Source organism: Electrona antarctica (assembly GCF_951216825.1).
Source record: "Electrona antarctica genome assembly, chromosome: 6".
Lineage (NCBI taxonomy): Eukaryota > Metazoa > Chordata > Actinopteri > Myctophiformes > Myctophidae > Electrona > Electrona antarctica.
Window position 1 is genome coordinate 16,910,277 of NC_136811.1, and position 27,662 is coordinate 16,937,938.

The window sequence follows — 27,662 nt, forward strand, 5'->3', positions numbered from 1 at the left end:
ATAAATGTCCTCTTCGTTTTTGCTGACCATTTGGTTTTAAATGTGTGTATGCTGTACATCAGCGTGCACTTCACAGGGCAATGTGACAAGGATGTCATCTCATGGCCCACATAGTATACTAATGAGGTGACCCAGCTATAGTCGCACACTTAATACAACTCCATAGTACGACGGTGTCACGAGCCCAAAAGAACAGATCTACAAGACAACAGCTTCTGCTGGTCTCTTTCTTTAGGGACAGCAAGAGACCCTTGTGTGATGGAGTGCAGATTAAAGGTAGGGTAAGTGATTAGGCCTATTATTTTTGAGGGCCTATGTCCAACTTTAAGGGTTTGTGTAAACAAACAGTGAATGTGTCATGTGTTGTACGATGATAAGCGCCTCACTTCACACAGGTGTGATTTTTATTATTAAATGTGTTAAATCGCTCTTTGTTCTGAAAGTAGATTAATAGTGATTCCACATCCATTTAATCTAGAGCGGTGCATGATTCTCAAAGTGGGGTCCGTGGACCCCCATGGGTCTTGGGGAGACCGGGAGCCGGGAGGGCATTCCAGAGGGTCCACAGAAAAAATAGTTTAATTTAGCATCACAATAACGGTCTTGTAGATCTGCTATTTAATAAAAAGAAATATATAAATTAATTAAATAAATAAACAATCTCCTGGACAGAGGTCCCACTGTCTCCCAGTGTCCCATTCCCTGGCACATTTGTTTTTTTCAGAGGGGGCGTCCAAATATAGTGACTAGACCAGAGCCAAATTAAAATATACTTTAATTCACACCCCCTATGCTTCACACACACCATGAACATAGTATCTACAGACCTGCGATAGATTCTAGTGACGTAGCTCTCTGTGTCGTCGTCACGTCAGGTCACGTGACGTCACGCTGTCAACATCCAGTGATGGCGGCGGAGGCAGAAGACGTCGACATCATGATGAATTATCAGGCTTCTTTCGATAAATTTGACAAGAAAAACTGTCGCTATCCATATTGTATCGTCTGGACACCCATTCCCATTTTATCGTAAGTAGACATGTTCATGATGTTTGCCGATATGTTTTTACTTCTGTGGCTGTATGTGTATTAAGCTAGATAGCTAGGATGTATTACTAGCTTGACGCTTATGACAGTCTTGGCTATTTTATTTTGGGGCTATTTTATACCCCCAAAATATAAAAAATAAAGAATTTGTAGAAAAGTCTTAACTATTGTAAAGTATGCATGATGTGATGTGAACAACTGAACATGTATGTGTACATGTGAACATGTGCTGCATGTAATGCATGTATATCATTACCTAAATCAATGTGCCCCTTCAACTTCTTGTTTAATATCAGGTTGTGTAGCAGCAATGACCAGCACCACCACCACCCCTTTTACCCCTCACTGTATATGTTTCTTTTCCCTTTTTACCTCCTTTATGATGAATTCTGTTCTTTGGCTATATAGAAGTGTCTATTTGTACGACCGTCTCTAAATGTTTTGATGAATTGAACAAGGTGGACCCTCTTGTAAACAAGTGTAATGCTTTATTGGGTCGTCCACTCACAGTTAACAGTCTTTGTATTGAGTTGTGCTTGAAATGTACTGTAATTCTGCAAAACTATTTTGATCAATAAATAAATAAAAAGTTGCAGCACTGGGGGGGTGGGGTCCTTTAAAAGTTTAAAAATATGTTTTATAACCTGCTTTACAACCACAGCAGACATGCTGTGAGATTATAATGAAAACCTTGCTTGTAATTTGTATTGATTATACATCACTGTTCGTCAACATCGGGTACAGGGACCACCAGGGGTCCAAATGGACTCTTTACAGGTCTGTAACTCTTGACGGGTGTACATATTTGTACGCTGTAAACAGAGGTTCCCCTGCAATTAATGCTGAAGATTTTAAAGCATTGCACATTGGGGTCCCAGAGATAGCAAAAAAGAACAGTGCAATTGGAACCAAATGGACGCATAAGGGTGTTCCATTTGTACGCTCAGAGTTACAGATCCGTAAGTGGAACCAATAGGGGTCACATGGGTGGGCAGCATTGTTTTCCAGGGGGTCATACATCATACTGACTTTGATAAAGTGAGTGAACAGTGAGGACTGAAACTTGAAACGCATAGTGCTGAATTTTGTTAAAACTGTGTGAATTTGATAGACAAGACCCTTTACAAATAGATTCAACTATGTTTTATTTTTCTTTACAGCTGTACTGTATCACTCACATTATCAAACATATTGCATTATGTTGTAATTATGGATCCATGGCAGTGTGGATTAGATTGTTCACTGCTGTGTGTGTGTGTGTGTGTGTGTGTGTGTGTGTGTGTGTGTGTGTGTGTGTGTGTGTGTGTGTGTGTGTGTGTGTGTGTGTGTGTGTGTGTGTGTGTGTGTGTGTGTGTGTGTGTGTGTGTGTGTGTGTGTGTGTGTGTGTGTGTGTGTGTGTCATTGCAGGTGGCTGCTGCCTTTCATTGGTCACATGGGTATATGTACCTCCTCGGGCGTCATTCGGGATTTTGCAGGCTCATACTTTGTCTCTGTGAGTATCTTATTTCAACACATAATCCCTCTTTAGATGCATGTAGAGCACTGGCTCCCAAACTGTTCAGCCTGTGACCCAAAAGAGAGATTAGATGGTTGCCTGGGACCCAAACTAGTGAAAATAGCAGGTCTACAAGCGCACAACGTGTCACTTTGCGCCAGGAATTAATTTACTTTCATTGTCAAGTTTTTTGTGCAATTTAGAAATAGATAGATTGTACACGCAATTGATTTTGCACCCTTCGATATGCAGTCAACAGTGTGGCACTTCACTTTGTGAGCTTGAACATAATTGTGCTATTTTCAGTGCAATGAGTCCAAATGTTTTCTTTTCCTTTCTTTTTTTCCCCCAGGAAGATAGCATGGGCTTCGGTAAACCAACAAAGTGAGTTAATCATTTTTAGAATATCGGTGGAGTTACAACATGGTATAATTAGTTTTTTGAACATGGTGTATAAATAATCATTCATACCGTAGGTATTGGAAACTTGACGTGGACAAGGTGTGTGGCAACGGGCCTGCAACGTGGGACAAAGCTGTGCACGATGCTTCTGAGGAGTACAAATGCAGAGCGGTATGATGATGATAATAATTAATAATAATGATGACCATATCCCATGAACCAGAAACGTTGTCTATACCAATACACACATTAATGTCCAGGGGGTCGCCCAGCTAAATAGTTAGAAACTTGGGAACTAAATGGACCCTTACAGGTCAGTAACTCAGAGAGTTACGGGGGTTGGTGGCCTAATGCAGTAGTTCTCAGCGTTTTCAGGCCACGACCCCCCAAAATAATCATATTTGAACTGGGGACCCGCACCCTGACAAGAAAAGTTGAGGCATTACATTTAGTTTGACTTACTGTGAAAATAGCAGATCTGCTATTTTTGAGCGGTGCACACAGCGGGACACACACACACAGCCTGCACCACTCAGTTCACACAGGTGTTTTTTTTTTTCATCTGCAATTTTTATATTTATGTTTCCCCAGTTTTTCTCTTTATTTTTTATTTTTTGTCACCTCGCTGTCATCTGGGAACCCCCCAAAATCATGTGAGGTGTGTGTTTGGGGGGGGGGGGGGGGGAGAGAAACAGAGAGTTTGAGAATCACTGATACGATACGAATACCACATGTTCATTAAGATGTTCAATGACTTCCGGACATCTTTCTTCAGAAAATGCTGAATCCCTTGTATTTCTGACTCTGTGTTTTAGCACAACCTGTGCTGTGATAACTGCCACTCCCATGTGGCCATGGCCCTCAACCTGATGTGTTACGACAACAGCACCTCCTGGAACATGGTCAACCTGGCTGCGCTGGCTCTCATCCATGGACAACACGTCAGGTACAGAGCCATCTAATAGAAGAGTTGCGATATTGAGGGGGCAGAAAACAGCACGGTCACATGGTTCATGTACTCGCACGAGCCCATAGACTCCAATGCATTCCGTAAAGGCGTAATCTTCCGGTTAACCAAACCAATAGAAGTCTATGTAGAAGAGTCGCCATTGGACTGGCCCCATGAAGTGAACGGAGTTTGCGTAACTCTGTCTATACTCTATCTATGGCTCTGGTCAGGTAGAAAATCTTCATCCAACTCATCCATTAAATCCATTTTTAACATTCCCTGCCAATGACGACATCGGATGATTTCTTTTCATAAGCCCACAGCCCCAACACCGCCAAAGACTACTTTTGATGATTTCTTTTGTGTTTGTAGATTTTAGTTTTTACACTAGACACTCTTAGCTAACCTATGATTCATATGAAGTCCTAATGAAAGCAAAAACACAACTCTCATCCACTCCCATGTTAGAGCATTTTCTAGGAGGCCTCTGTCTCCCTTCCTGTATCGTTCCACTTCAGCGGGAACCATCATAGCATTTTCAATGGAGCATAACAAATGAACGCATCATGGGCCCTTTTTTCAAACTTTCTTTTGAATTATTTTATTTTTTTGCGAACACACAGCAAATGGCTCTGTGATTAATATCAACGGTCAGTACATCCAAACAGAAGTGTCGCTTAATTGTGTGGGTCAAGTGGGATGGGACAGGGTTAGAAACGTATTACTTAAAGGGGCATTCCACTCATTTTCAACATTTTACTATGTCATTAATGTACCTTAGAGCTGTTGTGTGGAAATAATACAAAACGTTCCCCTATTCTGTGTTTCCTAGAACTAGAGGTCTGAAAAAAAGCATTAACATGGTGAAACACATCTTGATGACATCATCAAGATGTGTTTCACCATGTTAATGATTTTTTTCATGATTACAGTTCTAGGAAACACAAAATGGGGGGACTTTTTATTATTTCCACACAACAGCTCTAAGGTATATTAATGACATAATAAAATGTTGAAAATGGGTGGTTTTCCCCTTTAAGTTGCTATTAAATGCCTTGGTGTCATATTCTACCATAGGCCTAATATTGCCTATCATTTTGCTATTATAAATCCCTTTGGAGTCTCACATCTTGTTTTCAAATAATACGTTTGGTCATGGGTGGTATGGCCGACTTGGTACTGTAGCCTAGGCCCAGGGTTATTTTAACAGGCTTAAAAACACATCTTGCATGAAAAGAGACAATGAGAGAGCTTTACAACAGAAAGCCAACTATTAGGGGACTAACTATTAGGGCGTTTGGACACTGATGCCTGCCAGTCACAATGTGGGACAGGGCTCAATTTGTGGGAGACCTGAAAAGTCTTGGAAATGAGGGACTGTCCCACGCAAAGGGGATCATCTGGTCACCCTAGCGGTCAGGGATGCGATCGTAGTGGAGATTCATATTCTGTGACTAGTACTAATTCAAATGAATTAATTAATGTCATTATAGACTGAACATTTTACGTTTTGTTTTTTTTACACACTCAGACATTTTTTTCCAAAAATAGTTCAAATAGCCAATCCAAAAGTCTCAGCACGTAGTCGCTTTGTGAGCTTGTAGATCAGCTATTTACGCTGGATGTTGGATCCATTTGGAATCTCCTCAGGGAACCCTGAGGGTCCCTGGACCCCACTTTGAGATTGAGAACAGCGGTCTGGACCGACCAGTTGCAGACCTGCCATGGAGGAGAAGAGTTGCATTGTTGTGGAGTGGACTGACCTTTTTAAAAGCCATTAAACATTTTCCAGTGCGTATGGTGGTATTCGTAAGACGATTGCTCCCATCACAGTACAGTTTACAGTTGTGCCACAGAGCTCCACCAGTCCTACCCAGTAGCTCCCCAGCTGGATGTGTGTAGTGGGCATCTGGCACAGAGAAACCCCCTCATTAGTCTTTGTTGACCCACATAGAGAACACTGTTGTCACACTTTGTGCTGCCTCTGCATTCTAGGTCCAGGGCACCCAGTATTTAAACAGGGGGTGGGGAGGTTGGGGGGGTAATTCATCACTGACACAAGTGCTCCCCTCCAAGTGTCACTGCTGGAGGTCACCTCTCCACCAGGGCTCCCTCTGCTGGGCAAAGACCAACAGGACGGGCTGGGGAGGACGGTAGGACATCCGGGGGTTGGGGGGGCCTCTGGGAGAGAGAGGAGAGACACACTGGACCATGGGAGAACTAAACAGACTCCCTGTGACCTTGCCTGTCCTAAGTACATGATAAATGTGCTGGGAATCGAAGGGGAGAATGTTTTTAGCCCTTCATCTTCTCCCCCTCCACCCAACACCATCTCACACAAACACAAACTGTATATGATTTATTTCTGCCCTCGAGGATTCCATTATGGAACAATCTACCTTTAAGCACAACAGAGCCAATCGAAGGACTTTCTTTTTGATGGAGGCTTTCTGGGCATAAAGTACCTTTTTTCTCCTTTTCTGTCTTTCTTTTTTTTTCTGCGCTTAGCTAGCAGAGTACTTGAAGTAATAAGTGTAATACATGTGATTAAACATGTAGACATTTACATGTATGCTTGTTTTATTGTTTTAGTTATATTTAATGAAGGTTTGATCTATGCACAAAAATGAATTTCACCCACTTTTTTACTTAAAAAATAAAGCTGGTTTTGTGTTATTAGATGTTTATTAACTCTTTTATAGGTTTATTGTAGCTACTTATTTATTTGTTTTGCAATGAGGACCCATTTTGGAAATACATGTCAATGCAATAGCCAGGCACTTTTCGTTTTGTTTCACTTCATTATTCAGAACATTTCTTTTTGTAATGGGCGTGGCTAGCGATTCAGGGCTTCAGCCATGCTACCAAAGCAATGCTTTTAAGTGCTTTCCTCTTTTTCTCATGTTGCTATGATTGAATCCTAATCTGGTCGGTCAGCCAATCACACTCTCTCTTGTCCTCCAGCTGCACTGCGTTCCTCAAGACCTGGCTCCCCTTCTTCATGCTCGCTGGAGTCCTCACCACCTTCTTACTGACGTTCAACCTCCAGTAATCCTCCTCGTCAGGGACACAGAGAGGTCGGGGGGGTGTCCAGAGGATCAGGACCACTCATGAGACCTTTCCTCTATTCGTGGTCTCCTCATGGACAGTTCTGCTGAACCCAAAGGTCTGCCGTTCTGCTGCTGTAAGACTTGGGGATGGGATCCGGAACATTCCGGATTCAACTCTGTTCCATCACATTTGGAACAGTTTCCGTAACTGTTTCTTTTTTTATTTTTATTTTTTAATCACACTGTCAGAGCTGGTATGTGGACCTCATGTCTGCTATACAGGTGCTTCTCAAAGTTTTTAATTTCAAGAACCGTAGTAGAAATAAAGTCCTTTTGCACACCTACAGGGACAGGTGCGTCGGAGCAGGCAGCCAGTGCGAATAATGAGAGAAAAGGAGATCCCGCACATATGGCAGCAAGCTGAGTTACAACGTTTCGGTCTCACGACTTTGTCTGAGATACCTGATGAAGGTCGTGAGACTGAAGCGTTGTAACTCAGCTTAATGAACTGCTGCCATATAAGTGAAGATAGTGTGCGTGAACTTCTTCTCTCTCATAACACCGCCATAACTCTTGAGAGTGTACAAACTACAAATGGAACCAAAAGGGTCCATTTGGAACCCCCTATAGGAATCGTTAAAGGGAACCGTTAAGAAATCGGGCGGTTAATTATTTTCTTGCCAGATACGTTTATAGGAACCGTAACCGATCCCAACCCTATGTAAGACGCCACTTCTTGGCGTAAAGTAAACCAAATGTAGGACTGTACTTCATCGTCATCTCCAGTGATCGGTCGGGTGTGTGATGTCACGTAGTGCGAGGATGGACCAGTACGTTGCGGTTTGTTATGGACTAACTTAAGAAAGCAGGGATACAGTCTGAGTGACCTTTTTTGGGGTAAACTCTGTTCCATCATGGCTTTGTGAAGTATGTGTTCATTAATGAACCCAAAGAACACTTTTATAGCTTATAGAGAAATGAGACGGACGGACAGTTTGACACACTGATGTGTTAATAGTCTGGTATAATTTAGGCATTTAGCAGACGCTCTTATCCAGCGACGTAAACGTGTTTATTTAACTGAAGTCAATAAACAAGGTAAATAATCACATATCGTGCAGAGAGAGCCTTGTAGGCACTCAAACAGGTACCAACCAGGTAATCAGTGAACCTAGCACCATCTATCTGGTGAAGCTAAATAATTAAGTAAAACGCCTCCAATAAGGTTATTGTTACATCTTATGTTCTAGTACATAAGCATAAAAGTCTTGTTTTCTTCAGCTCCTCTGACATTGTAGCAGCATTAAGCATTAAAATAAAAACTTACAAAAATGCAATGCCTACATACAATATGGACATTTGTATATAAATGTACAAAAACGTGTACGTATGTGTAAGATGCAATAGCAGCCAGCTGTACACCAATGCTTCCGTATAACAAGCCAACCTACCTGTAGAGGGGTGCATAGTTGAGCCACACTGACACATTAATGTACTGTGTTTCTTCCCAAGTTTGTTTCGTGCTTTTAATGCCCTCTGGACACATTTGTAGATATACAGTGACAGAGTTTTTTTTTTACTTACACAAACAAGACAACCTCTGTACAATAGTTTTGCAATGGTTTGGCTCCATTATTTCTTCTCAACTTTGGAAGCAGATGAATGTGATTCTCTTGTCAATGAGTATGTAATCCTAACCGTAGTTGTAACTATGCTATTTTTGCCTTGATGGTTGCTGGGGTACATGAGGTATGTGGTCAAATATATGAGCCCATATTCAAGACGAGAGTAATGCAAGAATCACATGAAAATCTTGTTTTATACAAGTGTGTCCCTTCCCCTTGGCCTGCCCTTAACCCATTTTGGGCGGGAACCCCTTTTGGTGTTTTAAACATTGTTATAATTTAGCTATTGAAAAATAGCAGATCTACAAGCTCGTAGCGCGCCACCGAGTGGCGTGCTACGAGCTTGTAGGTCTGCTATTTTTTTTAAATCGTGAAAATATTTATTTCAGAAAACTGGAGGATTTAGAATATTTCTTTTAAATTTCGAGGTCAGGCCTAAATGGGTTAAATGGTATATCTGTATAGTATAATGTATATCATTTATATATGGCACAAATGCCATTTAGTCTGAATGCTGAGGGATCAAGCAATATGCGTACATTGCAAGTTTTATTTCATTATCAATATTTATTGTGTGTGATATCTACCCCCCAAGAAATGTTTATTTAAGTATTTATTAGACTGTCGTTTCATTTGATGTGTATTCATGAGATGTCTTCTCTCTAAAGGCCTTTCTTTCCTTTGAGAGACTCTGTTACAGGCAACTGTCTAAATAAAGGAAACGCCTCCCTCAGTAAATGAGAGTCCCGTGTGAAAATTCTGTCGTGATGCAGTTTTCAAACTTCTTGTGCCAGAGGCGGGTTTTGGACATAGGAGGTTTCCACCCGACAGCAACGATATATTGCAGCAATAATGAATAGTTATCACAAATTCCCAAAGCACACCATTCAGGACAACCACATAGCTGTACAGTGGTGTTCTGTAGCTTTAAGAGGCGCACACACACTGACACACACACACACACACACACACCTATTCCTTCAGGAGATTGTGCGTGATGAACTACCATCAGTTTAATGTAACCTTTATTCTCACAGTAGGGCAGATGGGAGGACTGGTGCTCAGGAGCTCTGTTCACCCTATCAGTGGGTCCGTTCAGAATTAGAGAGGAGAAGAGAAAAAAAGCTGTTTTTGCATCTTTAGCAAAAATACAATCTTAAAATACATTTGATAGTTGCACGGAACCTTGACTTTCTCTGTGTTGTATTCTCTCTGGTGTTTTTTTTCCCCTCCAAGATGTTTTTACCGTTGCTGTCAAAAGGTTTAGAATGCATAGTGGGTCTTTTGTCAGTTAGCATCATTTTGGGGGTGTTGTTTAGTGTGCCGTGCCAGTGCTTGGAGTGCCCTCTGGGCTGCGAGTGTTTTGCCTCCACGCGCACGGTGAAATGTCTTTCCAGGGACCTCGACGCCATCCCGCACGGTGTTCCAGGACACGCCAGGAATGTGATCATCACAGGGAACAACATACACAGGCTCGGACCAGAGTCCTTTGCAGACCTGGAGAACGTCACCAACATCATTCTGAGCAATAACGGGTGAGAGAACCATGTATACACGTGTTCATCACACAATGTTATGATTCTGAACATTGAGATAATATCAGCTTCCCTGATACATATCTGAATAAACTAATCATATTTACAGTGTGTTTCTGTGGACCTGGAGTACTAAAACACATTCATTATTAACACTATTAACTGTTGTGTTAATAATTATAAGATAAGAATAAGATAGCATACTTATTTTATTGCTTATTTCTTCTATACTTTTATCTATGATCCAAACAGAGTAATATCAACCACTTTCAATGTGACAGGCCCAAATTATTATTTTTTTAACAAATGCTTTGTGATACGTTGTGAACTTGTAAATCTGCTACTTTAGGTATTTGTCATTCAACCAACTACAGGTATATAGAGGATAAGTGGTAGATTTTGGCTTTGGCTATAAAATAAATAGCAATATAGCATATACAAGCTCACACCTTGTACATCTGCTGTTTTTGAAACTTGAAAGCGTTCTCTTCTGGGGGTCACTGGCACAAAACATTTTCAGATGGGGTAGTCTGCAGGCCAAATACAAATCATTTTGGGGGTCCTTGGCACTTTTGAGAACTACTGATTTAGAAGGCATTTGTAGAATTAGCCTCAGGTCTTAACCCATTTTGGGCGGGAACCCCTTTTGGTGTTAGCATTATGTTATGCTTTAGCTATTGAAAAATAGCAGATCTACAAGCTCCGAGCTACGTAGCTACGAGCTTGTTGGTCTGCTATTTTTGAAAAATCGAAGAACGACTGACATAGAAACATAGCTTTTTCAGAAAACTGTCAGGATATAGAAGACATTGTAGAATGGTCTCAGGTCTTAATAGTGTTGTAAGGATAGACCTCACAACCATCTCCTCCCTATGCAGGATCACAGAGGTGATGTCCCAGACCTTCTCCAGTCTGACCAACCTGCGCCTCCTGGACCTGAGCGCCAACCGGCTGGCGTTGATCCACCCGGCGGCGCTCAGCATCCCCGGCGCTCCCCTCCAGGAGCTCAACCTGAGCCGCTCGCTGTACAACGCCACGTCGCTGACGGACCTGACCACCGCCCTGCGCTGGGGTGGCCTCCACTCTCTCCTACGCCTGGACCTGTCCGGGAACGGCCTGGTGTTCCTCCCGCCCGGCATGTTCTCCCACCTGCCCAGCCTGCGGCAACTCATCCTGGCCGACAACGCCCTGGCGGGCGTCTACGACGGCACCTTCTCCGGTGTGGGCCGCCTGGAGGCGCTGGACCTGACGGGCAACGCCTTCAGGACATTCGACGGCGACGCGCTGCAGGAGCTGGGGAGGCTGGGGGGCTCCCCCCGCGTCCTACTGGCCCGCAACAACTACACCTGCTTCTGCGATATCCGCGACTTTGTCGCCTGGCTCAACGGCTCCCAGGCGCGGGTGGTTGACGTGCAGGACGTGAGGTGCGGCTCGCCCAAGGCGCTGGAGGGCGCGCAGATGCGAGGGCTCGGGATGCAGGCCATCGGATGTGACGTTCCGTACCACCAGGGGGAGATGGACGAGCTCTCCTTGCAGACCTCCTACGTCTTCTTGGGGCTGGTGCTGGGGTTCGTGGGCATGGTGTTCATCTTTGTGCTCTACCTGAATCGCAACGGCATGAAGAAGTGGATTGAGGAGATGAGAGACGCGGGCCATGACGTGCTGGAGGGCTATTACTACCGCTACGAACTGGACACCGACCCTCGACGGGGGCAACCGGCGGGAGGAGACAGGCCGAAGGGCAGTGGCACCGGCGATTTTGGAAAATCTCTGTCGGGACAGATACAGGTGCCTGCCGACCCATGCGTGGTTCAGATGCCCACAGACACACAGCTCAAACAGGTGACTACCTCCCACCCTGGGAACCTATGATGACCTGACCTGAAGCTGGAACTGGTACAACATGAACAAACGGGAATGTGGAATGTTCTACATAGTGTAAGGGTTGGTAATATAGTTCTAAGACCTCATTGTATGTGTATACAGTTTCATAGATTACAAAGCTTCATAGACTTGTTTGACATCACTATCATTATATGTTGGATTCACGTTCATGTGTATTTTCAGACAATTAACCACTTAAACCATGTCAACACTTAAACCATTTTGGCTAATGTTCTCCTCAGGAAAGAGATGCTATAGGGTTCAAGTGGTTCATGTAAAAAATACCGGCCCGATTCTGGTGAGAAATGACAGTTACCGTGTGGGGGTCCCCGGGGGGTCTCCGGAACATCCAGATCGTGCCCAGGGGGCCGGCCCCGTTCCGGCGAGACACACCGCGTCCGAAATGGTTGAGAAATGACAGTTACCGTGTGGGGGTCCTCAGGGGGTCCCTGTACTTTACAGTTAATATTTGTGTCACACACCAAACACTAATTTCGTGCTCGGACAGACCCAGCCAGGGACCCAGGAACACACATAGCTGTCTATAGGAGTGGTTGCACCACTCAAAAAAAAGATATATATTTGGCAATGGCACCCCCTGTAGTAACCCTGAGGGTCCCTAGGGGTCCCGGGGTCCCTGTTGAAGAGCTCTGCTCTGGCCTATAGAGAAAAGTGTGTTTTTGTTTCGTTTTGTTTATTAGTCACTTACTTCAATCGTAACTGGGGTTTATAGCATCTGTTGACTGTTTGGAACATTTCCATTAGAGAAGCAAAGGCTAAAATGATCTACTTAACAGATGATCGTTTAGTGAAAACATTCTCCAACACAGTTGCATTACAATTCATGCTTACCCTGTCAACTGCACAACTTTGTGCATTCAAAATAAATGGAAAATCAAGTTAAACTCTTAAGTGTACAACACCCAAGGAACCAACTGATACAGACACAGACTGCCGTTATTGCATATGTCTACTTGCATTATTGCATCAGCCAGTACCTTTAACTTTATCTAAAGGACATGCTGTAGAGCAGACACATCCCTCCACATCCCTCCCATGAGACAGAGTAGGAAAAAATGGTGGCATTTGACCCATTGTTACAGTACAGTTGACCTAATCCTAGTTTTTCAGCTTTGTTTAAGTTGGCATTGTGGAAGATTAGCAGCAGGATATTTCACATCTATGAATAATGTATGAATGTAATGTATGAATAATGCATGTTAGGCTTAAAGTACCATTAATAATCAATCCATAAAGATACTCTCATGTAAATCAATTGGAAATAGACCCAGACATGTTTAGTATAGCTCTTTTAGAGAGTATATATGTTCCACTTATATAGAAATTAAATAGAGAGAAATGTAGGCTATACGATACAATACTGAGCAGTGCATGCACTATTGTCATAATATTGGTGAAGAAGCTAATATTGATGGAGACTTGACAACCTACTCATATTTAGATAATGTAGATTGTCAATATCCAATAAAATATGGCAATATTAAATGTTCTGTTGGATTTGTTTTTTGTATTCTAATAAAGAGAGGCCACACAGACATAGGCTGTATTTCTCACCTGATGAGCCTGCTATCCTCATTCTGCAGCAGGAAGGTGATTAAGTGCATGATTCTATACAGGAAAAATTAGGACAGGATGAAAGATATTCGTTGAAAATGCACCTGCTGGCTCTGCAGATGTTCTCTCGCTCTCTCTCTCTCTCTCTCTCTCTCTCTCTCTCTCTCTCTCTCTCTCTCTCTCTCTCTCTCTCTCTCTCTCTATCTATCTCTCTCTCTCTCTCTCTCTCTCTCTCTCTCTCTCTCTCTCTCTCTCTCTCTCTCTCTCTCTCTCTCTCTCTCTCTCTCTCTCTCTCTCTCTCTCTCTCTCTCTCTCTCTCGCGCAGCGCGCGCGCGCGCACGCACACACACAGCGGTGGCCTAAAGGTTATAGGACCTGAAACGTTCCTGGTTCGATCACCTGCTCTAGCAGGAAACATCTGTGTATGTAAGTAAATGGTAAATGGTGCATTAACAGTATTATACAGTAGGCCTACTGTACATAGCACCTTTATCCAAAGTGCTTTACAATGTGCATACACATTCACACACTCCTGGTGAATCGTGGCCATAAAATATTTGATTCGTATTTAATTATTGAGGGGTGCTAGCCCCTCCTATATACAGGTTTAATGTTTGTTTTTAGTTAAACAAACATTACAAACGGCATTGACAATGGACAGAGTTTAATGTTTGTTTAGTCGCTAACACACATTAAATGCCATTAACAATAAAGAGAGTTTAATGTTTGTTTTGTCCGTGTTTGTTTTACATCACCATTACATCACCTAATGAGTTAGACTGAGTTAGTCTGCACTGTTGTGACGAAAAGAGAGTTGAGCCAGAAGGCAAAGCTCTCTACTCTGTCTACCGAGCAATCTTCATTCCTACTCTCACCTATGGTCATGAAGTGTGGGTCATGACCGAAACAATAAGGTCCCGAATACAAGCGGCCGAAATGAGTTTTCTCCGACTGGTGGCTGGCATCTCCCTTAGAGATAGGGTGAGAAAGGAGCCAGCTTAGGTGGTTCGGGCATCTGGTTAGGATGCCTCTCGGGCGTCTCCCTAGGGAGGTCCTCGATGCACGTCCCACTGGGAGGAGACCCCAGGGCAGACCAAGGACTATGGAGGGATTACATCGACTCACTTCACACGGGTGTGATTTTATTATACTATAATAAATAGATTTTCTTTGCAGTTTTCAACTATTTCTTGACACAGAATCAAATGTTTTATAGTGGCTTGGTTCCATGCTTAAAATAATTTATATAAATACTTTTGGAAATCTCTATGGGAAACATGAATGGGTTTTATATCTGTGGCACCACCAAATGGCTGCCACTAGTGCCTTGCTCAAGGACACTTCCTCTGCACTAACCCAGAGAGGGAGCTAGGGATCGAACCGGAAACATTCCGATTCCCAAGCGGCTATACACGCTATGCCTCTGGGGCCTGTCAGTGAATAATCATCACTCACTGTTGAAGTGTCCTTGAGTACCAAACTACCAACTCCAACCAGTTTTGCCATGTCTGCTTATTATAAGCGACTTTGGGCTTGTTTTTCTACGGGTTATGTTTTTTGGGACCTTGTTTCTAAAGTGTAGATTTGGGATTGTTTCTTCATGTTGTTTAAAGGAGCATTCAGTGATTTGGGTGATTTGGAAAACCACCCGGTCCGCCCCGGTAACAAAATGTGCACATGCACGCACTACAGTGGGGGGAAGTGCAACAGGCCAACAGCACGTGCACCAAGGCCCACCCCCACTCGATCATGATTGGAGGAAGGCCCCTCTCATCCTGATTGGATGAAGGCTTTGCCACCCGCCACCAAAACTGAAACTAGGGTTTTTTGACCCCAGGGGCTCACTGGGGACAGGGAGGAACTCCTTATATGGTCAGCACACTCTATAGTAGGGAGGATTATCCAAAAAAAAAGATGTGATATTTAAATGAAGTGAAATCACTGAATATACCTTTAAACCAGTGGTTCTCAAACATTTTCATATCAAGGATCCCCAATTTAAGATGTATTTGTCCAATACTTACTTGAGCACATTTTTGAATACAGGACTTTTATTTGTAATGGTAACAGGAAATTGTGTGCACCAAAACATTCTGGGCACTAGGGAAAACTGGGCAGCTTGGAAGAGTGGGCACCAGGAAGGCTGGGCACTCCACAGATATATAAGAAAGCTAGATGGCTCACCTGGGAACCCATCGGCAAATTCAAGGAAAACGACTCTGAATCTGTTGTTCTGGTTGCGCGCAATTGGTGCGCGTCATTGCGCGCACCGAAAACAGCGGATATGCAAACTCACAGCGCGTCGCCACAGCGACGCGCTGTGAGCTTGCAGATCTGCTGTTTTCGGTGCGCGCAACCTTTTTACACTCCCCCACGACAAGCCTCTGCATGCAGTGCGTGCATCCGCCCACTAGCCAGCAGCGTCATGCCGTCATCATCATCATGCCTTACCTGTGTGGGTGGGTGCAGGATTTTGGAATAACCTGTAGCCGCAGGTAATAACCAAACACTTCTGGTAGGAAGGTTACACACACTGCAACAACAACACTATACATGACAATCCACCATAAGGAGACGGAACACAACGCCGATCGGGACGAGATGAGTGCGTAAAACACGCACTAAAACAAGAAAACTACAACTCAACCATTCTGGGGACAGTTCAAGACGTCGAAAGCCGTCCCCGTCTTTCTTTCTTTCCAGCGCGACTACTACTAAGAAGAACTAGACAATAAGTGTTTTCCTCTCGGACACTTCCGTGGTTTTCTTTCTTTTCTTTTCTGTCGTTGGTCAAAAGTTTTGAAAACGGGTTTTGAAAAGTTTTTGAAAAAACAATCAAACCAAAAAAGGAGCAAATAAAAACAACAGCCGCCCAAAAAAGTTTCTTCGTATGCGGTAAGTTTCCGATCCAGTCAACAACACTTGTTTTGAAACGCGTTGCGTTGAATGGTGGTTTGTTTTTTCTTTTTGTTGTTGCTTATAATACCTATAAGTCTCTACATTGTGTCCTCCAGATGTTTAGCTAGCAGACAAACAATTAAGCTCTCTTTATGGGTGCGACAGTTCGGGCCAAAAAAGATTATCACATTCACACTCAGCGTTTACATCCTACTTACGGGAAAGATGAAAATCACACACTAGGAATGCTTTTCTGTGACTCTGTCCGAGTTGTTTACACTCCATTCCTGCATGATGACTTACAAAATGTCATCATGTCATGGGAGGTTAGTTGCATGGCTGAGGGCTGCAGCCCCCATATCCCCCTCGTGTGTGTGTGTGTGTGTGTGTGTAGTCTGGTGAAAAGAAAAAATAAACGACATGTATGGGCCCTTACAGGTTGGTTTGTTTGATTGCATAGTTTATTAGACAGAATGTTTAAACAGCAACAGAGTACAGTCAAACACTCAAAGGGATAGCACAAAAAAGTCCTTGCTGTCTTGTTTCCATTTCATAGGCCCTAGGCCTAGGTCTAGACTCTAGCCCCATTTAGGTCTGTAACTCAGAGTGTAAAAAAAGGAGCCAAATGGACCAGTACAGGCTTTTTCAGTGTATATCGGTCCCTCCCTGGTCCCTAATATTTGCTGTGTATATGTACATATAGTTTGGCCTGTTTCCTTCTTATGACCCACTTCTTTACACCTGTAAAAAGCTGTGATGTGACGATAATAAAGTTGATTCAGATTCTGTTCAACTTGTCTGTCATGCTCCCACACCACCAGGTCTCGGGTTCTCTGATCCCTCCCTGGGCCTCAATACAGGGCCCCCATCCCCACCCACCCCCTGGACACCCCCACCCTCAGCCGCCAGAATGCACTCCAGCTCCAGGGCGGGTGCGTACCGCCAGGGTCGAACTGTGTCCAGGGACAGCGGCACCAGCCAGGACTCCTGCAAGGACCACCACGGTGAGCAGCGGACGCGGGACCACCACCACGGCGGGAACCACCACCCCCGCCACTGCTCCGAGTCCAAGCACGGCCACAGGGGGGGCCACCCGCGGAACACCAACGGCCGGGGGTCCGAGACCATCGGCTTCATCCCCGGCTCGGCGGACACGGCGGCCGGCAGCAGACACGCCTGTGGCTCGTGCGCCTCCATGGGGTGGAGCGGCTGCAGGGCTCTCATCTGCTGTGTGTTGACCTGCGGCTTCTATGGCAGCCGGGAGCCCTGCCTGCCCGTCAACGAGAGCTCCACGGACCACCCATCCAAGGCGGGCTGCGAGGCTCACCCTGTCAACGGCATGGCGGTGTCCAACCCCACCTGTGGCGTCCCCCTCGAGCCGTCTGGTAAGCCGACCAAGACCTCCAAGCTCGCCGGCGACAGCTTCCGGTACCCGGACGTGCGCATCGGGGGCCAGACCGTGGTCTATCCGAGACACTACCCGCCGGAGTCGGCACGCCGCGCGGCCGGCGGGAAAAAGGGCGAGAGCCAGCAGCAGCGGCCGATCAGCAACACCAGCCTGTACTCGCGGGAGGACCTGGACCTGGACGACCTGAGCGACGCGGGCACTGACATTGACTCGCTGATCACCAAGAAGCTGCTGGAGCTGTACAAGCTGCACCAGATCGACCAGCTGGCCAAGTGCACCTCGGACTCCTCGTTCCAGACCAAGACCAACGAGATCAGCGAGCTGATCTACAGCATCGCCCAGGACTACAACCTGGAGGAGCAGGAGGCCGAGTGCAAGCTGGTGCACGGCGTCATCCGCATCAGCACCCGCAAGGGCAAGAGGAACAAGAGCACGGTGCAGAGGCACAACAACAACGGCAGGAGCGATGGGACCCTTCCTGACAGCGGCAACGAAACCATGACCATCACATATAGCAGCGACAGTAAGTCACACACACTCACTCCACCACACACTCTGCATGATGGGACCATTAAGATTACGTCATTATGTCACGATTGTTGTGGTAAAAAATATTGTGGTTAACGATTTTAATCAAATATACTTAAAACTTAAAATGGCACGTTTGTTAAACCACTTGAACCCCCCAGCATCCATTCTGGGGAGAACATTCGCCCAAAATAGACGATCTACAGGTCGGTTTTATTCAATTATAGAGGGTTTAAGTGGTGCTGAATTTGCAGCTCAACAAAAGCTAATTCCTGGTGTGTGACACATTGTGAGGACAATTTCACGATACATTTAAATCTCCACGATATCATTGAGTGTTCTGTTATCACGATACTAACGATTATCGGCCCATCCTTACCTTGCTGCCTGCCACTGCCACCATGAATGAATGAATGTATTTAAAGCATAATAACACACTGCACTGCACTGCATTCATCATTACATATAGCAGCTGTCGGGCAGAAACCTTATCTTCACATCTTATCTTTAGTAAATGAATGCCCTACTTCATCATACTGCAGCGTCACACAAAAGCATCAAAAGTAGCAGATCCACAAGTTCAAAACGTGGTGCGAAACGGCACGTTTTAGTAGAACAATTAACACCACAAGATTAACAAAATGACAGCAAAATGAAGACGATAGAATGAACACAAACAACAGCAGGTGGTGAGGATCAATTTAAACATGATGAAAAGCATACTTTTATTTATCCTTTTCAGATTCGTATAGTCCTGCTGCACAAATTGTTTTGCCCATTAGGCTACTGATAAATGCAAAAGCGCTACCTCTTGTAAAGCAGCTAGGAAAAAATTCACTACTACAGCTCATAGGCTATGAGCATAGTAGTGATTTTCTTTTTTGTGAGCAGACCATATTAATATAGATGGCTCCTTTTCCCAGCGTAAAAATATTAGTTATTAGTTATTGATTGATTGATTGGAAATTGTATTAACAGTTTGTAGAATTTTCCGGAAGTGCGTTATTTATTTTATTTGTTATTTGGGACAACTACCGGCGATAGTAATAGTGGGCGGAGGAACGTCGCCCGAAAAAATGAAAATGTTTTATCTTTGGACGACATCGTCCGGCGATAGCCAATCAATTGCTTTGTTTACCCTCCATACCACCAATACGAGGACATAGGTAATGACAGCAGGAATGCCCACTAAGAGATTTCTATCGCCGAGTCAATGTATGAATGAATGAACCAATTTAAAGCGCTTTGAGCACTTGGAAAAGCGCCATAAAATCCAATTCGTTATTATTATTTTTACTGTTCTCCCACTGTTAAAATGCACTGTAAGACTTGTTTACATAACGGTCCTCCATTTTGGTAAAGGAGCACTTCATCCACTTTCAACCGTATCTTCATATAATTAGTCTGCACTAATGCTCAACCTGCCTACCTGCAAGATAATAGAATCTATTGTGTAGCCTTTCTCTTCCTGGAAGCCTATCATGCTCCACTAGAAGCCATTGTTCATCCATTAAAAGAAAAGAAAGAAATTACGAAACCTGCCCACTGATGATGTGATTGTTAGGCAGGTTTCTGACCTGTCCACAGACAACCTCTGACTGAGACACAGACAGAGTAGACAGAAAATGATCTTATAATGAGCAAAGGGCTAGTTTCAATTAATCGATATGACAACAATCGTATTATATTCCTTGATAATCCTGATAATCGTTTTGATAGAGTGAGTCTACAATATCTATACGCCAGGAAATGCTGTGTGTGACGCAGCTTTACAAATAAATAAATAAATATCAGCATCAGTTTCTGCCTGACAGTTATGATGTATATGATTAAATATTTTGCATTTATCCATCAAAACATTATTTATTTCAATTATTGTTGAAATTGATTTGGATTGGAAATGTTTTATTTTCTAACAGTATATTTGTCAAAACATCGGTAATCTGTGGTGCCGCAAAAGTAAACTTTGTATGACATATTGACATGCGGTCATTAGTCAAAATCGACGCGTATCGCGATACATATCGTATGGTGGGATATCAATCGTGAGGTTGTAGGCAATACCCAGCCCTAGTGACGACCATTTCATTACCAAATGAAAATGGGTGAAATGGTCCTTTTTAAAGCTTTTTTTTAACCCATTAAAACCGGGAAACCATCTGTCACTATATTTTTGTGTTGGCTATTCAAAAATAGCAGATGTACAAGTGACGTGCCGCGAGCTTGTACATCTGCTATTTTTGAATATTTTGGAAAAATCTTGAAAGCTAGAGAACTACTGGTTTAGAAGGTATTTGTAGAATCGGCCTCAGGTCTTAATGGGTTCAGAATGTAGAAATAAGTGGATACTGAACCTTCCTATGGTGTCAGTAAAGGGAGTGCAATGGTGACCACCCCCATACCCTTACTCTAACCTTAACCATACTACCAGTAAGACACCTTAAAGACCAGAAAGCGACCGCAGGGCTGAGACGCTTTTTTTTTATCAAAGGCTACTATCCAACAGATAAACAAGTGCAGCAATGCCTATATGAAGTGTCTGCAATGTCTATATGAATACTTAAATGTGCTTTACATGGGGGGCATGAGAAAACAAATAAAACTTTATTAGGGGGGAAAACACTTAAGACAAAGGAATAAAATCAAAAACTGGAATGTACTAGCTGGGGAGTGAATTTCACATGGGGTTGGGGCAGACCATTGTCTGACCACGGACTTCCACGCTTGCTGCTTCGCATCGAGGACAGCTTGACAGCTTCGTGCTGTGGTGAAATCACCGCGAGCCCCATAACTAAATTGATTGATTGAATAATGTATTGGTCAGAAATGCAAACGGTAAGACACTGAAGCTAAAAGTAACACACAAAAAAATCCTGAGGACTTGTTTCCATTGTAGTCATCCTGTGTATTCAATCCATCAACATGGCATACAAAATTAACACAATAATAAATGTCATCAACAAATACAAACACTATACAGTATATACACAAAAAAGATGGGAACATTACATTTACCTCCCCTTCTGGTCTCCTGATGGGTGCTTTTTCACACCAATTTTGAAAGAAACCAGTGTTACCAAATGTAATCAATTAAACCACCGCAAACCCGCGGCATTAGTATGTACTTGAAATGAAAGAATGCCACCTCGAAAATACAGAATGGGACTTGTGACACTCGAGTAGGGATGGGCATTTGAGTTACTTTGCTATACGATATCCTACCTACCGTGTCATAACAAAGCCTAGTTACAGTACAACTATTTAATACCTTTTAGTCTTACTCTCCACCCTGTCTAACATACCAGATATGCCAATCATGTCACCTGTCTTCACATAATGACTAATGTTGCATGTGTTCTGTTCTTCTTGTGGAACGCGGCTGAAGCTGTTTTGTCTGCTGCACACACTTTTTAAGCTGCAAATCCCTGCCGATTTCACGGAGGAGGAAGAAAAAGAGTATAATTATTGTTCAATTGGAGTTAGTCAAAATGGGTTGTGCATAGGCTATGGTAAAGAAAACGGAGGGGGAAAACAAGAAGTAAGTGTATTATGACAGCCCAAGTCACACATCTACCACACTCAATCTAAAACGGCTCGGCTCGACATGCCCACATCTTCTTGTTCCCCCAGTGTCCCCCATACTTTACTTTATTTGTTTATTTGGACGGGACGGTGCACATGTCATTAACCCATTAAGACCTGAGGTCAATTCTACAAGTGCCATGTAAATCAGTTGTTGTTTCAAGAGTTTTCAGAAATGTGGAAAAATAGCAGATGTGCAAACTCGCAGCGTGGCATGAAGTAACGCGCTTCGAGCTTGTATGTCTGCTTTTTTTTTTAAATGGAAAACTATTAATAGAAAGCGGAAAACAATGAACACGTGTTCTCATTGCACCTTTTGTGTGTCTTTTCTATTTTCTAGTATATCATGCACAATATTCATCTGCTGCTATGCTCACGCACCTTTTATATCATATATATATAGCTTATCTCAGGTACTATAATGTGTAAATATGTAGATGTTTCTCTTTCTGATTTTCTTGTCTGATCTCCATTCCCACTTGAAACCTCCCCCTTTCGTCTTCTAGAGTTGTCCCGATACCATTTTCTTCAGACCGAGTACAAGTACTTAATTTTTACTTTTTAGTACTCGCTGATACCGAGTACCGATATGAGTATTTTTTATTTTTTTTGAGTAACCCCTTATTTTACTCCCTTTTTCTTATAGAGGCAGATCGAGCTTGTCAGTTGTCATTTATGCTTGTAGATCGGCTGTTTTTGGCGATTTGCTGCAGTGTTGGCCGTTGGGTCAGACTTGCTCCCGTTGAATTAATTAATTTGGTACTCGCGGTACTCACGGTGACGGGTCAGAGTGTCTGAGTACTTAAGGGTGGTATCGGGGAATTTCATCCAATTTGTTTTACCTTGTTACACCTGTGACGTGACAATAAAGCTGATTCTGGTCTTCCCCGTCACAGTGCCTGATGTCAAGGTGTCAGCGGAGACGTCGTCGGATGAACTAGCCAGGAAGATGAGACACTACAGTGAGAGAAGTAAGTCACTGAGGACGGAGGGAGGGAGGCCCCTTCATTCCACAACGTGTGCTCGCAGTAGTCAAACACATTCTTCTTTATTGGGGTCGTCGGGTCATTAGTGTTCATTGTACACAGAGGAATGACAAAAAATGTGTACGTACATGCAGCACACATACATACATAATTGTTGTACAGTAGCTAGTTGGCTTGTAGCAGGCAATTCTGCCGAAGTGTCCACTGAACTCCTAATTGCTCCAGATGAGCAGGTTGCTGCCCTGCATGGTTTCTGTGTGGGTGAATGTAACGCACATTGTACAGTGCTTTGGATAAAAGGCTCTATATATGGTTGATGCATTTACCATCTACAGTTAATTAGAATTGATATGTGATGTGTTCGTATTGAATTCATGCCCCTTAAAGGAGTAGTTCAACCAAAAAAAAGACTTATTTTTTGTTTTGTTACCAAGCCAAAACTTTGACTGGAAGAGTCTCCATTGAGTGCCGGTCATAAAATGATTGGCTTAGGAATGTGACAAAAACAAAAAAGAAATCTCCATGAATTCAAGGCTTCATGAGGTGTGTATTGATAGAGAAGTAGTATGTTTTAAGTTGAGTGGCAGCAGCTAGTGAATCAGTGAGTGTCATTTTCAATAACCATAACGGCACAAAGAATTTAAATTCTCTAAAGAAATATACACTATTTCCCTTTAATGTAAAGTGGAAGATTACTAAAAAAGAGTCACTCCAAAGTCTTTGATGAATATACAGTATGTGTCAAATGCAGATGTCAGGTTCATCTCTCAAGACGGCAGCAGCTGGCAACTGATAGGAAATCTTTATTTATAAATAAATACAAAATATTTGCAGATTCTGCCCTGTCAAAATGTTGGGTTGACGCCCCCGTTCTTAACTGTAGCTACAGTAGGTCGCAGCAGCCTTGTTGTTAGTGTTGGCCCTGAGACTGGGAGGTCAGAGTTCAATCCCTGGCTGGGTCATACCAAAGACTCTGAAAAGGCATTGGGTCCCACCCTCCCTGCTTGGCACTTAGCATCAAGGGCTGGATTGGGGCTAAATCCCTGTGACATACTCTACAGCAGGGGTGCCCAAAAGGTAGATAGCGATCTACCAGTAGATCACAAAGGCTGTGCAGTTAGATCACATGACATGCCCCTAAAGAGTATTTAATTTAAATATATTGAAGAAGAGAAACGATTAAAAAAAAAAAAAAAAACATTTCTCCCCCTCTATTTCCCATTCCAAGTGCATTTGTCTTATACTGTACAGAATGTAACACGAACTCTACTATTCCGAAGCCCCCTCAGGTACATATTTAAACTATTTTCAGCAATGGTATAATAATTGATCTGGTGGGTAGATCTTGCCGAGCTGGTCATTTTGAAAGTAGCTCTCAAGTCAAAAAGTGTGGGCACCCCTTCTCTACAGTACTAGCATAATGTCCAGGACGTGTACATCAAGCTGCCTCACGCTAAATAAACAGGAGGCTCCTGCCCCATGGCTCGACAAGGCTTACTTACAGCAGGTAAACCTGTTGGCACAGAAGTCCCAATGTAGAACAGAGGCATATTAGTCTGGAAGACCGGGAGAGCATACTTGACGATACAATGAATCAACAAGCTCAATAGCTTTACCATCATGGTCCTATTAGATCTACTATTTAAGAAAGACCCAGAGCGCAAAGCACCAACGAGCTGGCCAGATGTATGGGGAACCGGCATGACTGGAAGCAACGATGGAGGGCTCGTCTGAGGACGACCTAGAGAGATTTACGGCATGCAAAGTAGCATAAATCATGTTTAACCTCTCCGACTGAACAGTCCTGAGAGACCCAACATCTCTGTACTCCTCATGCTCTATCTATTGTACCGGCTGCCTGCAGCTGCAGGCGTTTTCTCAACTCTTCTCTGCTTTCCAGTGGCATACCTGGCTTTGATGTGACTGCTGGAAGAGTAAAGTCCCCACATTCCTCACTCTCTCTTTTTTTCTTTTCTCCCAAGTATTGCAAACCCTCTCCCATTAGCTAGTCCCCTCTGCCACCCAACACCTTACACCCATCACCCAAACCACCGTTTCCCCTCTGGGGGGAGTAGGAGGAGGAGATGAGGGGGACTTCATCCCTCACTAGACCAGTGGATCAGGTCACATTAAATACTTGCCACATAATAATGTCCTTGTGGTTTATTAAGTAATTTAGCGAACAACTCGGGTTACGAGACGAGCTAACCGTGCAAACGGGAAGCCTTTTTCTCGTTTGTTCAGTGGCAACCCTGTTAAAAAAAAGGGTAGGCGTATCCGGTTACGTTGTCTTTTGAATGAGGGTACACCACGTTTATCTTCTCACAATCTTTGGCCTGGGAATGTGCCAGGTGTTCTCGGGTTAAAACTCTGCAACTGTCGTCATAATGCTCTTACACGCACCACTGAGCAACACTTCTGAATGATGCATTGTTTTGAATTGTGAGATATGGTTGTTTTGGGTTTTTTTTAAGTGTCACATCACAGGGTTACAGGTGTAAAGAAGTGTGTGAAATTCCTTCATTTTCCCCTGTTTTCATGAGAGAGAATGAGAGTAAGAGCAGGAGTAGAAAGAACAATACAGGGTAGAAATGGGTCAAATCGTCAAAAGAGGAAAACATAATTATTATCTAATACCACATGTTCTTTAGAATGGGTGCAGTGTTCTATGTTCTTAAAGTGCTTTCAACCTAGTGTCCCTATTTTGGGTATGTCATAATATGTAGGAATGTCATATGCAACATTTTCCAAAAGTGGCATAACGGAAAGAAGCACAAGCTCGCAACGTGCCGCGTGCTATTAGATCGTCTGTTCTCGCTATTCGTCGTGCAAGAAGGTATATTGGGCTTAAAGTGTGTTAATAGTTGTTTAATGTCCTCCCTTGCAGACTATTCCTCCAATACGACCTATCACCATGAGACTGAGACGGACTCCTCTGGCGCTCCCCTGCTCTATGTACTGTGAACAGCTGGAGGGGGGGGGGGGGGGGGGGGGGGGGACCATCATTGAGGCAGGCTGTAACCAGCTGGACAAACCATGTGACGGTAAACAGCTGGACGATGGAACCGGCTCGTTCCTCTGCTGTCATCTGAACTGGCCCGCCATTAAAAGGAGTAATGTTGTTACCGACCGGAGCACCTTCTACTACCGCATGTACTGTTGTTTCTTTTTAATGTGAGCTCTCCCTCCCGCCTCGTTCTGTGGTTCCTCCTGTCATGACAATATCTGCTAGCGAACTGTCCTTGAAATTCACAGACCTCTGCGTGAGTCACACTCACTCACACCTACAGTGTAGTGTCACAAGAGGTGGCTCCGTGACTTGCATGACCCCAACCGGCAGCCCCCTATCTCTCCTACAAAATAGTCCACTCCTGCACAGACATATGGACGACAAAGGGATTGTTTTTCCTTCAGTTTTTTTTTTTTTAGATAAGAGAGTTGATCTTTTTTTCTGCATCTATTTGCATGCTATTTTGCAAGTGGTTTTAAATTGTTATACTAGCGGTGTCCTGTCACTCTGTGCTGTAAAAAGCAATGGGTGAACACTCCATGCAACTGTAGCTTAGGCCATGAGATAGAGAGACTGATATGAAAACATTTTACCGTCCGTGTTTGTTCTGAGTTGTTTATGAGTGAGTGAGTTGAGTTTGTTTATATGCAAGTGAATGTGTGTGTGTTTTTGCATGGGATGAATGATATCTTCCATTTGGACTCCTTAAACCGGCAGGGTTAATCCTGTCGTTTTGTCTGAGGATGTTTTTCAGAAGCCATATTATTATGTACATATATATTTTTTAAAGTCATTGTTACTGGGCTGTTTAGACCATTTTACGCACGGCATCGGGTCACCTTTAAAAAGTATTCACTTTAAAGTCTTACTTTTTATGAAAATAAATAAAAGGAAGAAAATATTTGCACATCTGTTTTCGGTCACGCCAAGCACGAAACTTATATAGTTTACAGCAGTGAACTATTAGTTGTGTCGTGAAGTCTGCCATCCACTTATGTTAGAAATATATATATATTTTTTAAAGTATATCTTTATAGTGATTGGTATGAAAGGCCCTTTCACGCTTGATAAGGTTTCAACTTTGTCTATTCCCATATGATGCAGCTTAGTTGTGTACACTCACTGGAGTCACAGTCGTAACAGTCGTTTGTCTCTTTTAGCTATTACAAATATTTTTATGAAGTCTACAGAATTGTGGACTGGACAGACGACATACTGACTGAGGACAAGCTGTCCTCATGAGCCCTAGCTAATGTGTTGTCTAAAGAGCTCTGTATGTTGATGTTGTTGCAACACCTGTGATTTCCTGTCCTCTTGCTCCAGACACCATTGAAGCCCTGATTCATACTTGATCAGGCGCCAGTGAAGCGCGCAGAAAATAGCCGATCTACAAGCTCAGGATGGCTCGCAACACGACATGGGCTGAACTTGTGGATCGGCTATTTTCCGGTGCGCAGGGCAAGTCTGTCAGTCAGTTCTGCCATTTTTCTGAAAAACCTATGTTTCTATGTCAGTGTTGCTCAACCTTTTTCATGTCAAGGACCCCCAGAATTATCTGTATTTGGCCACGGATCCCCATCTGAAAATATGTAGTTCCAGATTAAGATTTGAGTTAAAAGCGTTCGCTCTGAAAGAATATATATTCAAAGATTTGAAATAGCAGATCGACAAGCTCACAATGTGTCACA

The 27,662-nt window shown here is 43.4% G+C and overlaps 3 protein-coding genes across 4 annotated transcripts; all 3 read left to right on the forward strand.

Moving 5' to 3' along the window:
- The first annotated feature begins 852 nt into the window (after nt 1-852).
- On the forward strand, nt 853-8,249 carry tmem222a (transmembrane protein 222a). The gene is made up of 6 exons (XM_079503535.1): nt 853-1,029; nt 2,455-2,539; nt 2,895-2,926; nt 3,019-3,115; nt 3,760-3,890; nt 6,858-8,249. The coding sequence occupies exons 1-6, from the start codon at nt 908-910 to the stop codon at nt 6,943-6,945; spliced, it is 555 nt and encodes a 184-aa protein (XP_079359661.1). The 5' UTR covers nt 853-907; the 3' UTR covers nt 6,946-8,249.
- Nucleotides 8,250-8,687: 438 nt separating this feature from the next.
- On the forward strand, nt 8,688-11,975 carry LOC306924979 (trophoblast glycoprotein-like; the record flags this gene model as incomplete). The annotated part of the gene is made up of 3 exons (XM_079503658.1): nt 8,688-8,692; nt 9,888-10,103; nt 10,982-11,975. The coding sequence occupies 3 exons, from the start codon at nt 8,688-8,690 to the stop codon at nt 11,973-11,975; spliced, it is 1,215 nt and encodes a 404-aa protein (XP_079359784.1).
- A 3,977-nt stretch (nt 11,976-15,952) lies between these two features.
- kdf1a (keratinocyte differentiation factor 1a) lies at nt 15,953-26,881 on the forward strand. 2 transcript variants are annotated; one of them, XM_079503980.1, is made up of 4 exons: nt 15,953-16,057; nt 17,282-18,391; nt 22,875-22,949; nt 25,852-26,881. In XM_079503980.1, exons 2-4 carry the CDS (start codon nt 17,371-17,373, stop codon nt 25,926-25,928), a joined length of 1,173 nt encoding a protein of 390 aa, XP_079360106.1. In that variant the 5' UTR covers nt 15,953-16,057; nt 17,282-17,370; the 3' UTR covers nt 25,929-26,881. The 2 variants fall into 2 exon arrangements, with proteins under 2 accessions (XP_079360106.1, XP_079360105.1); XM_079503979.1 differs by having other exon boundaries at nt 15,972-16,457.
- The last annotated feature ends 781 nt before the right edge of the window (nt 26,882-27,662 follow it).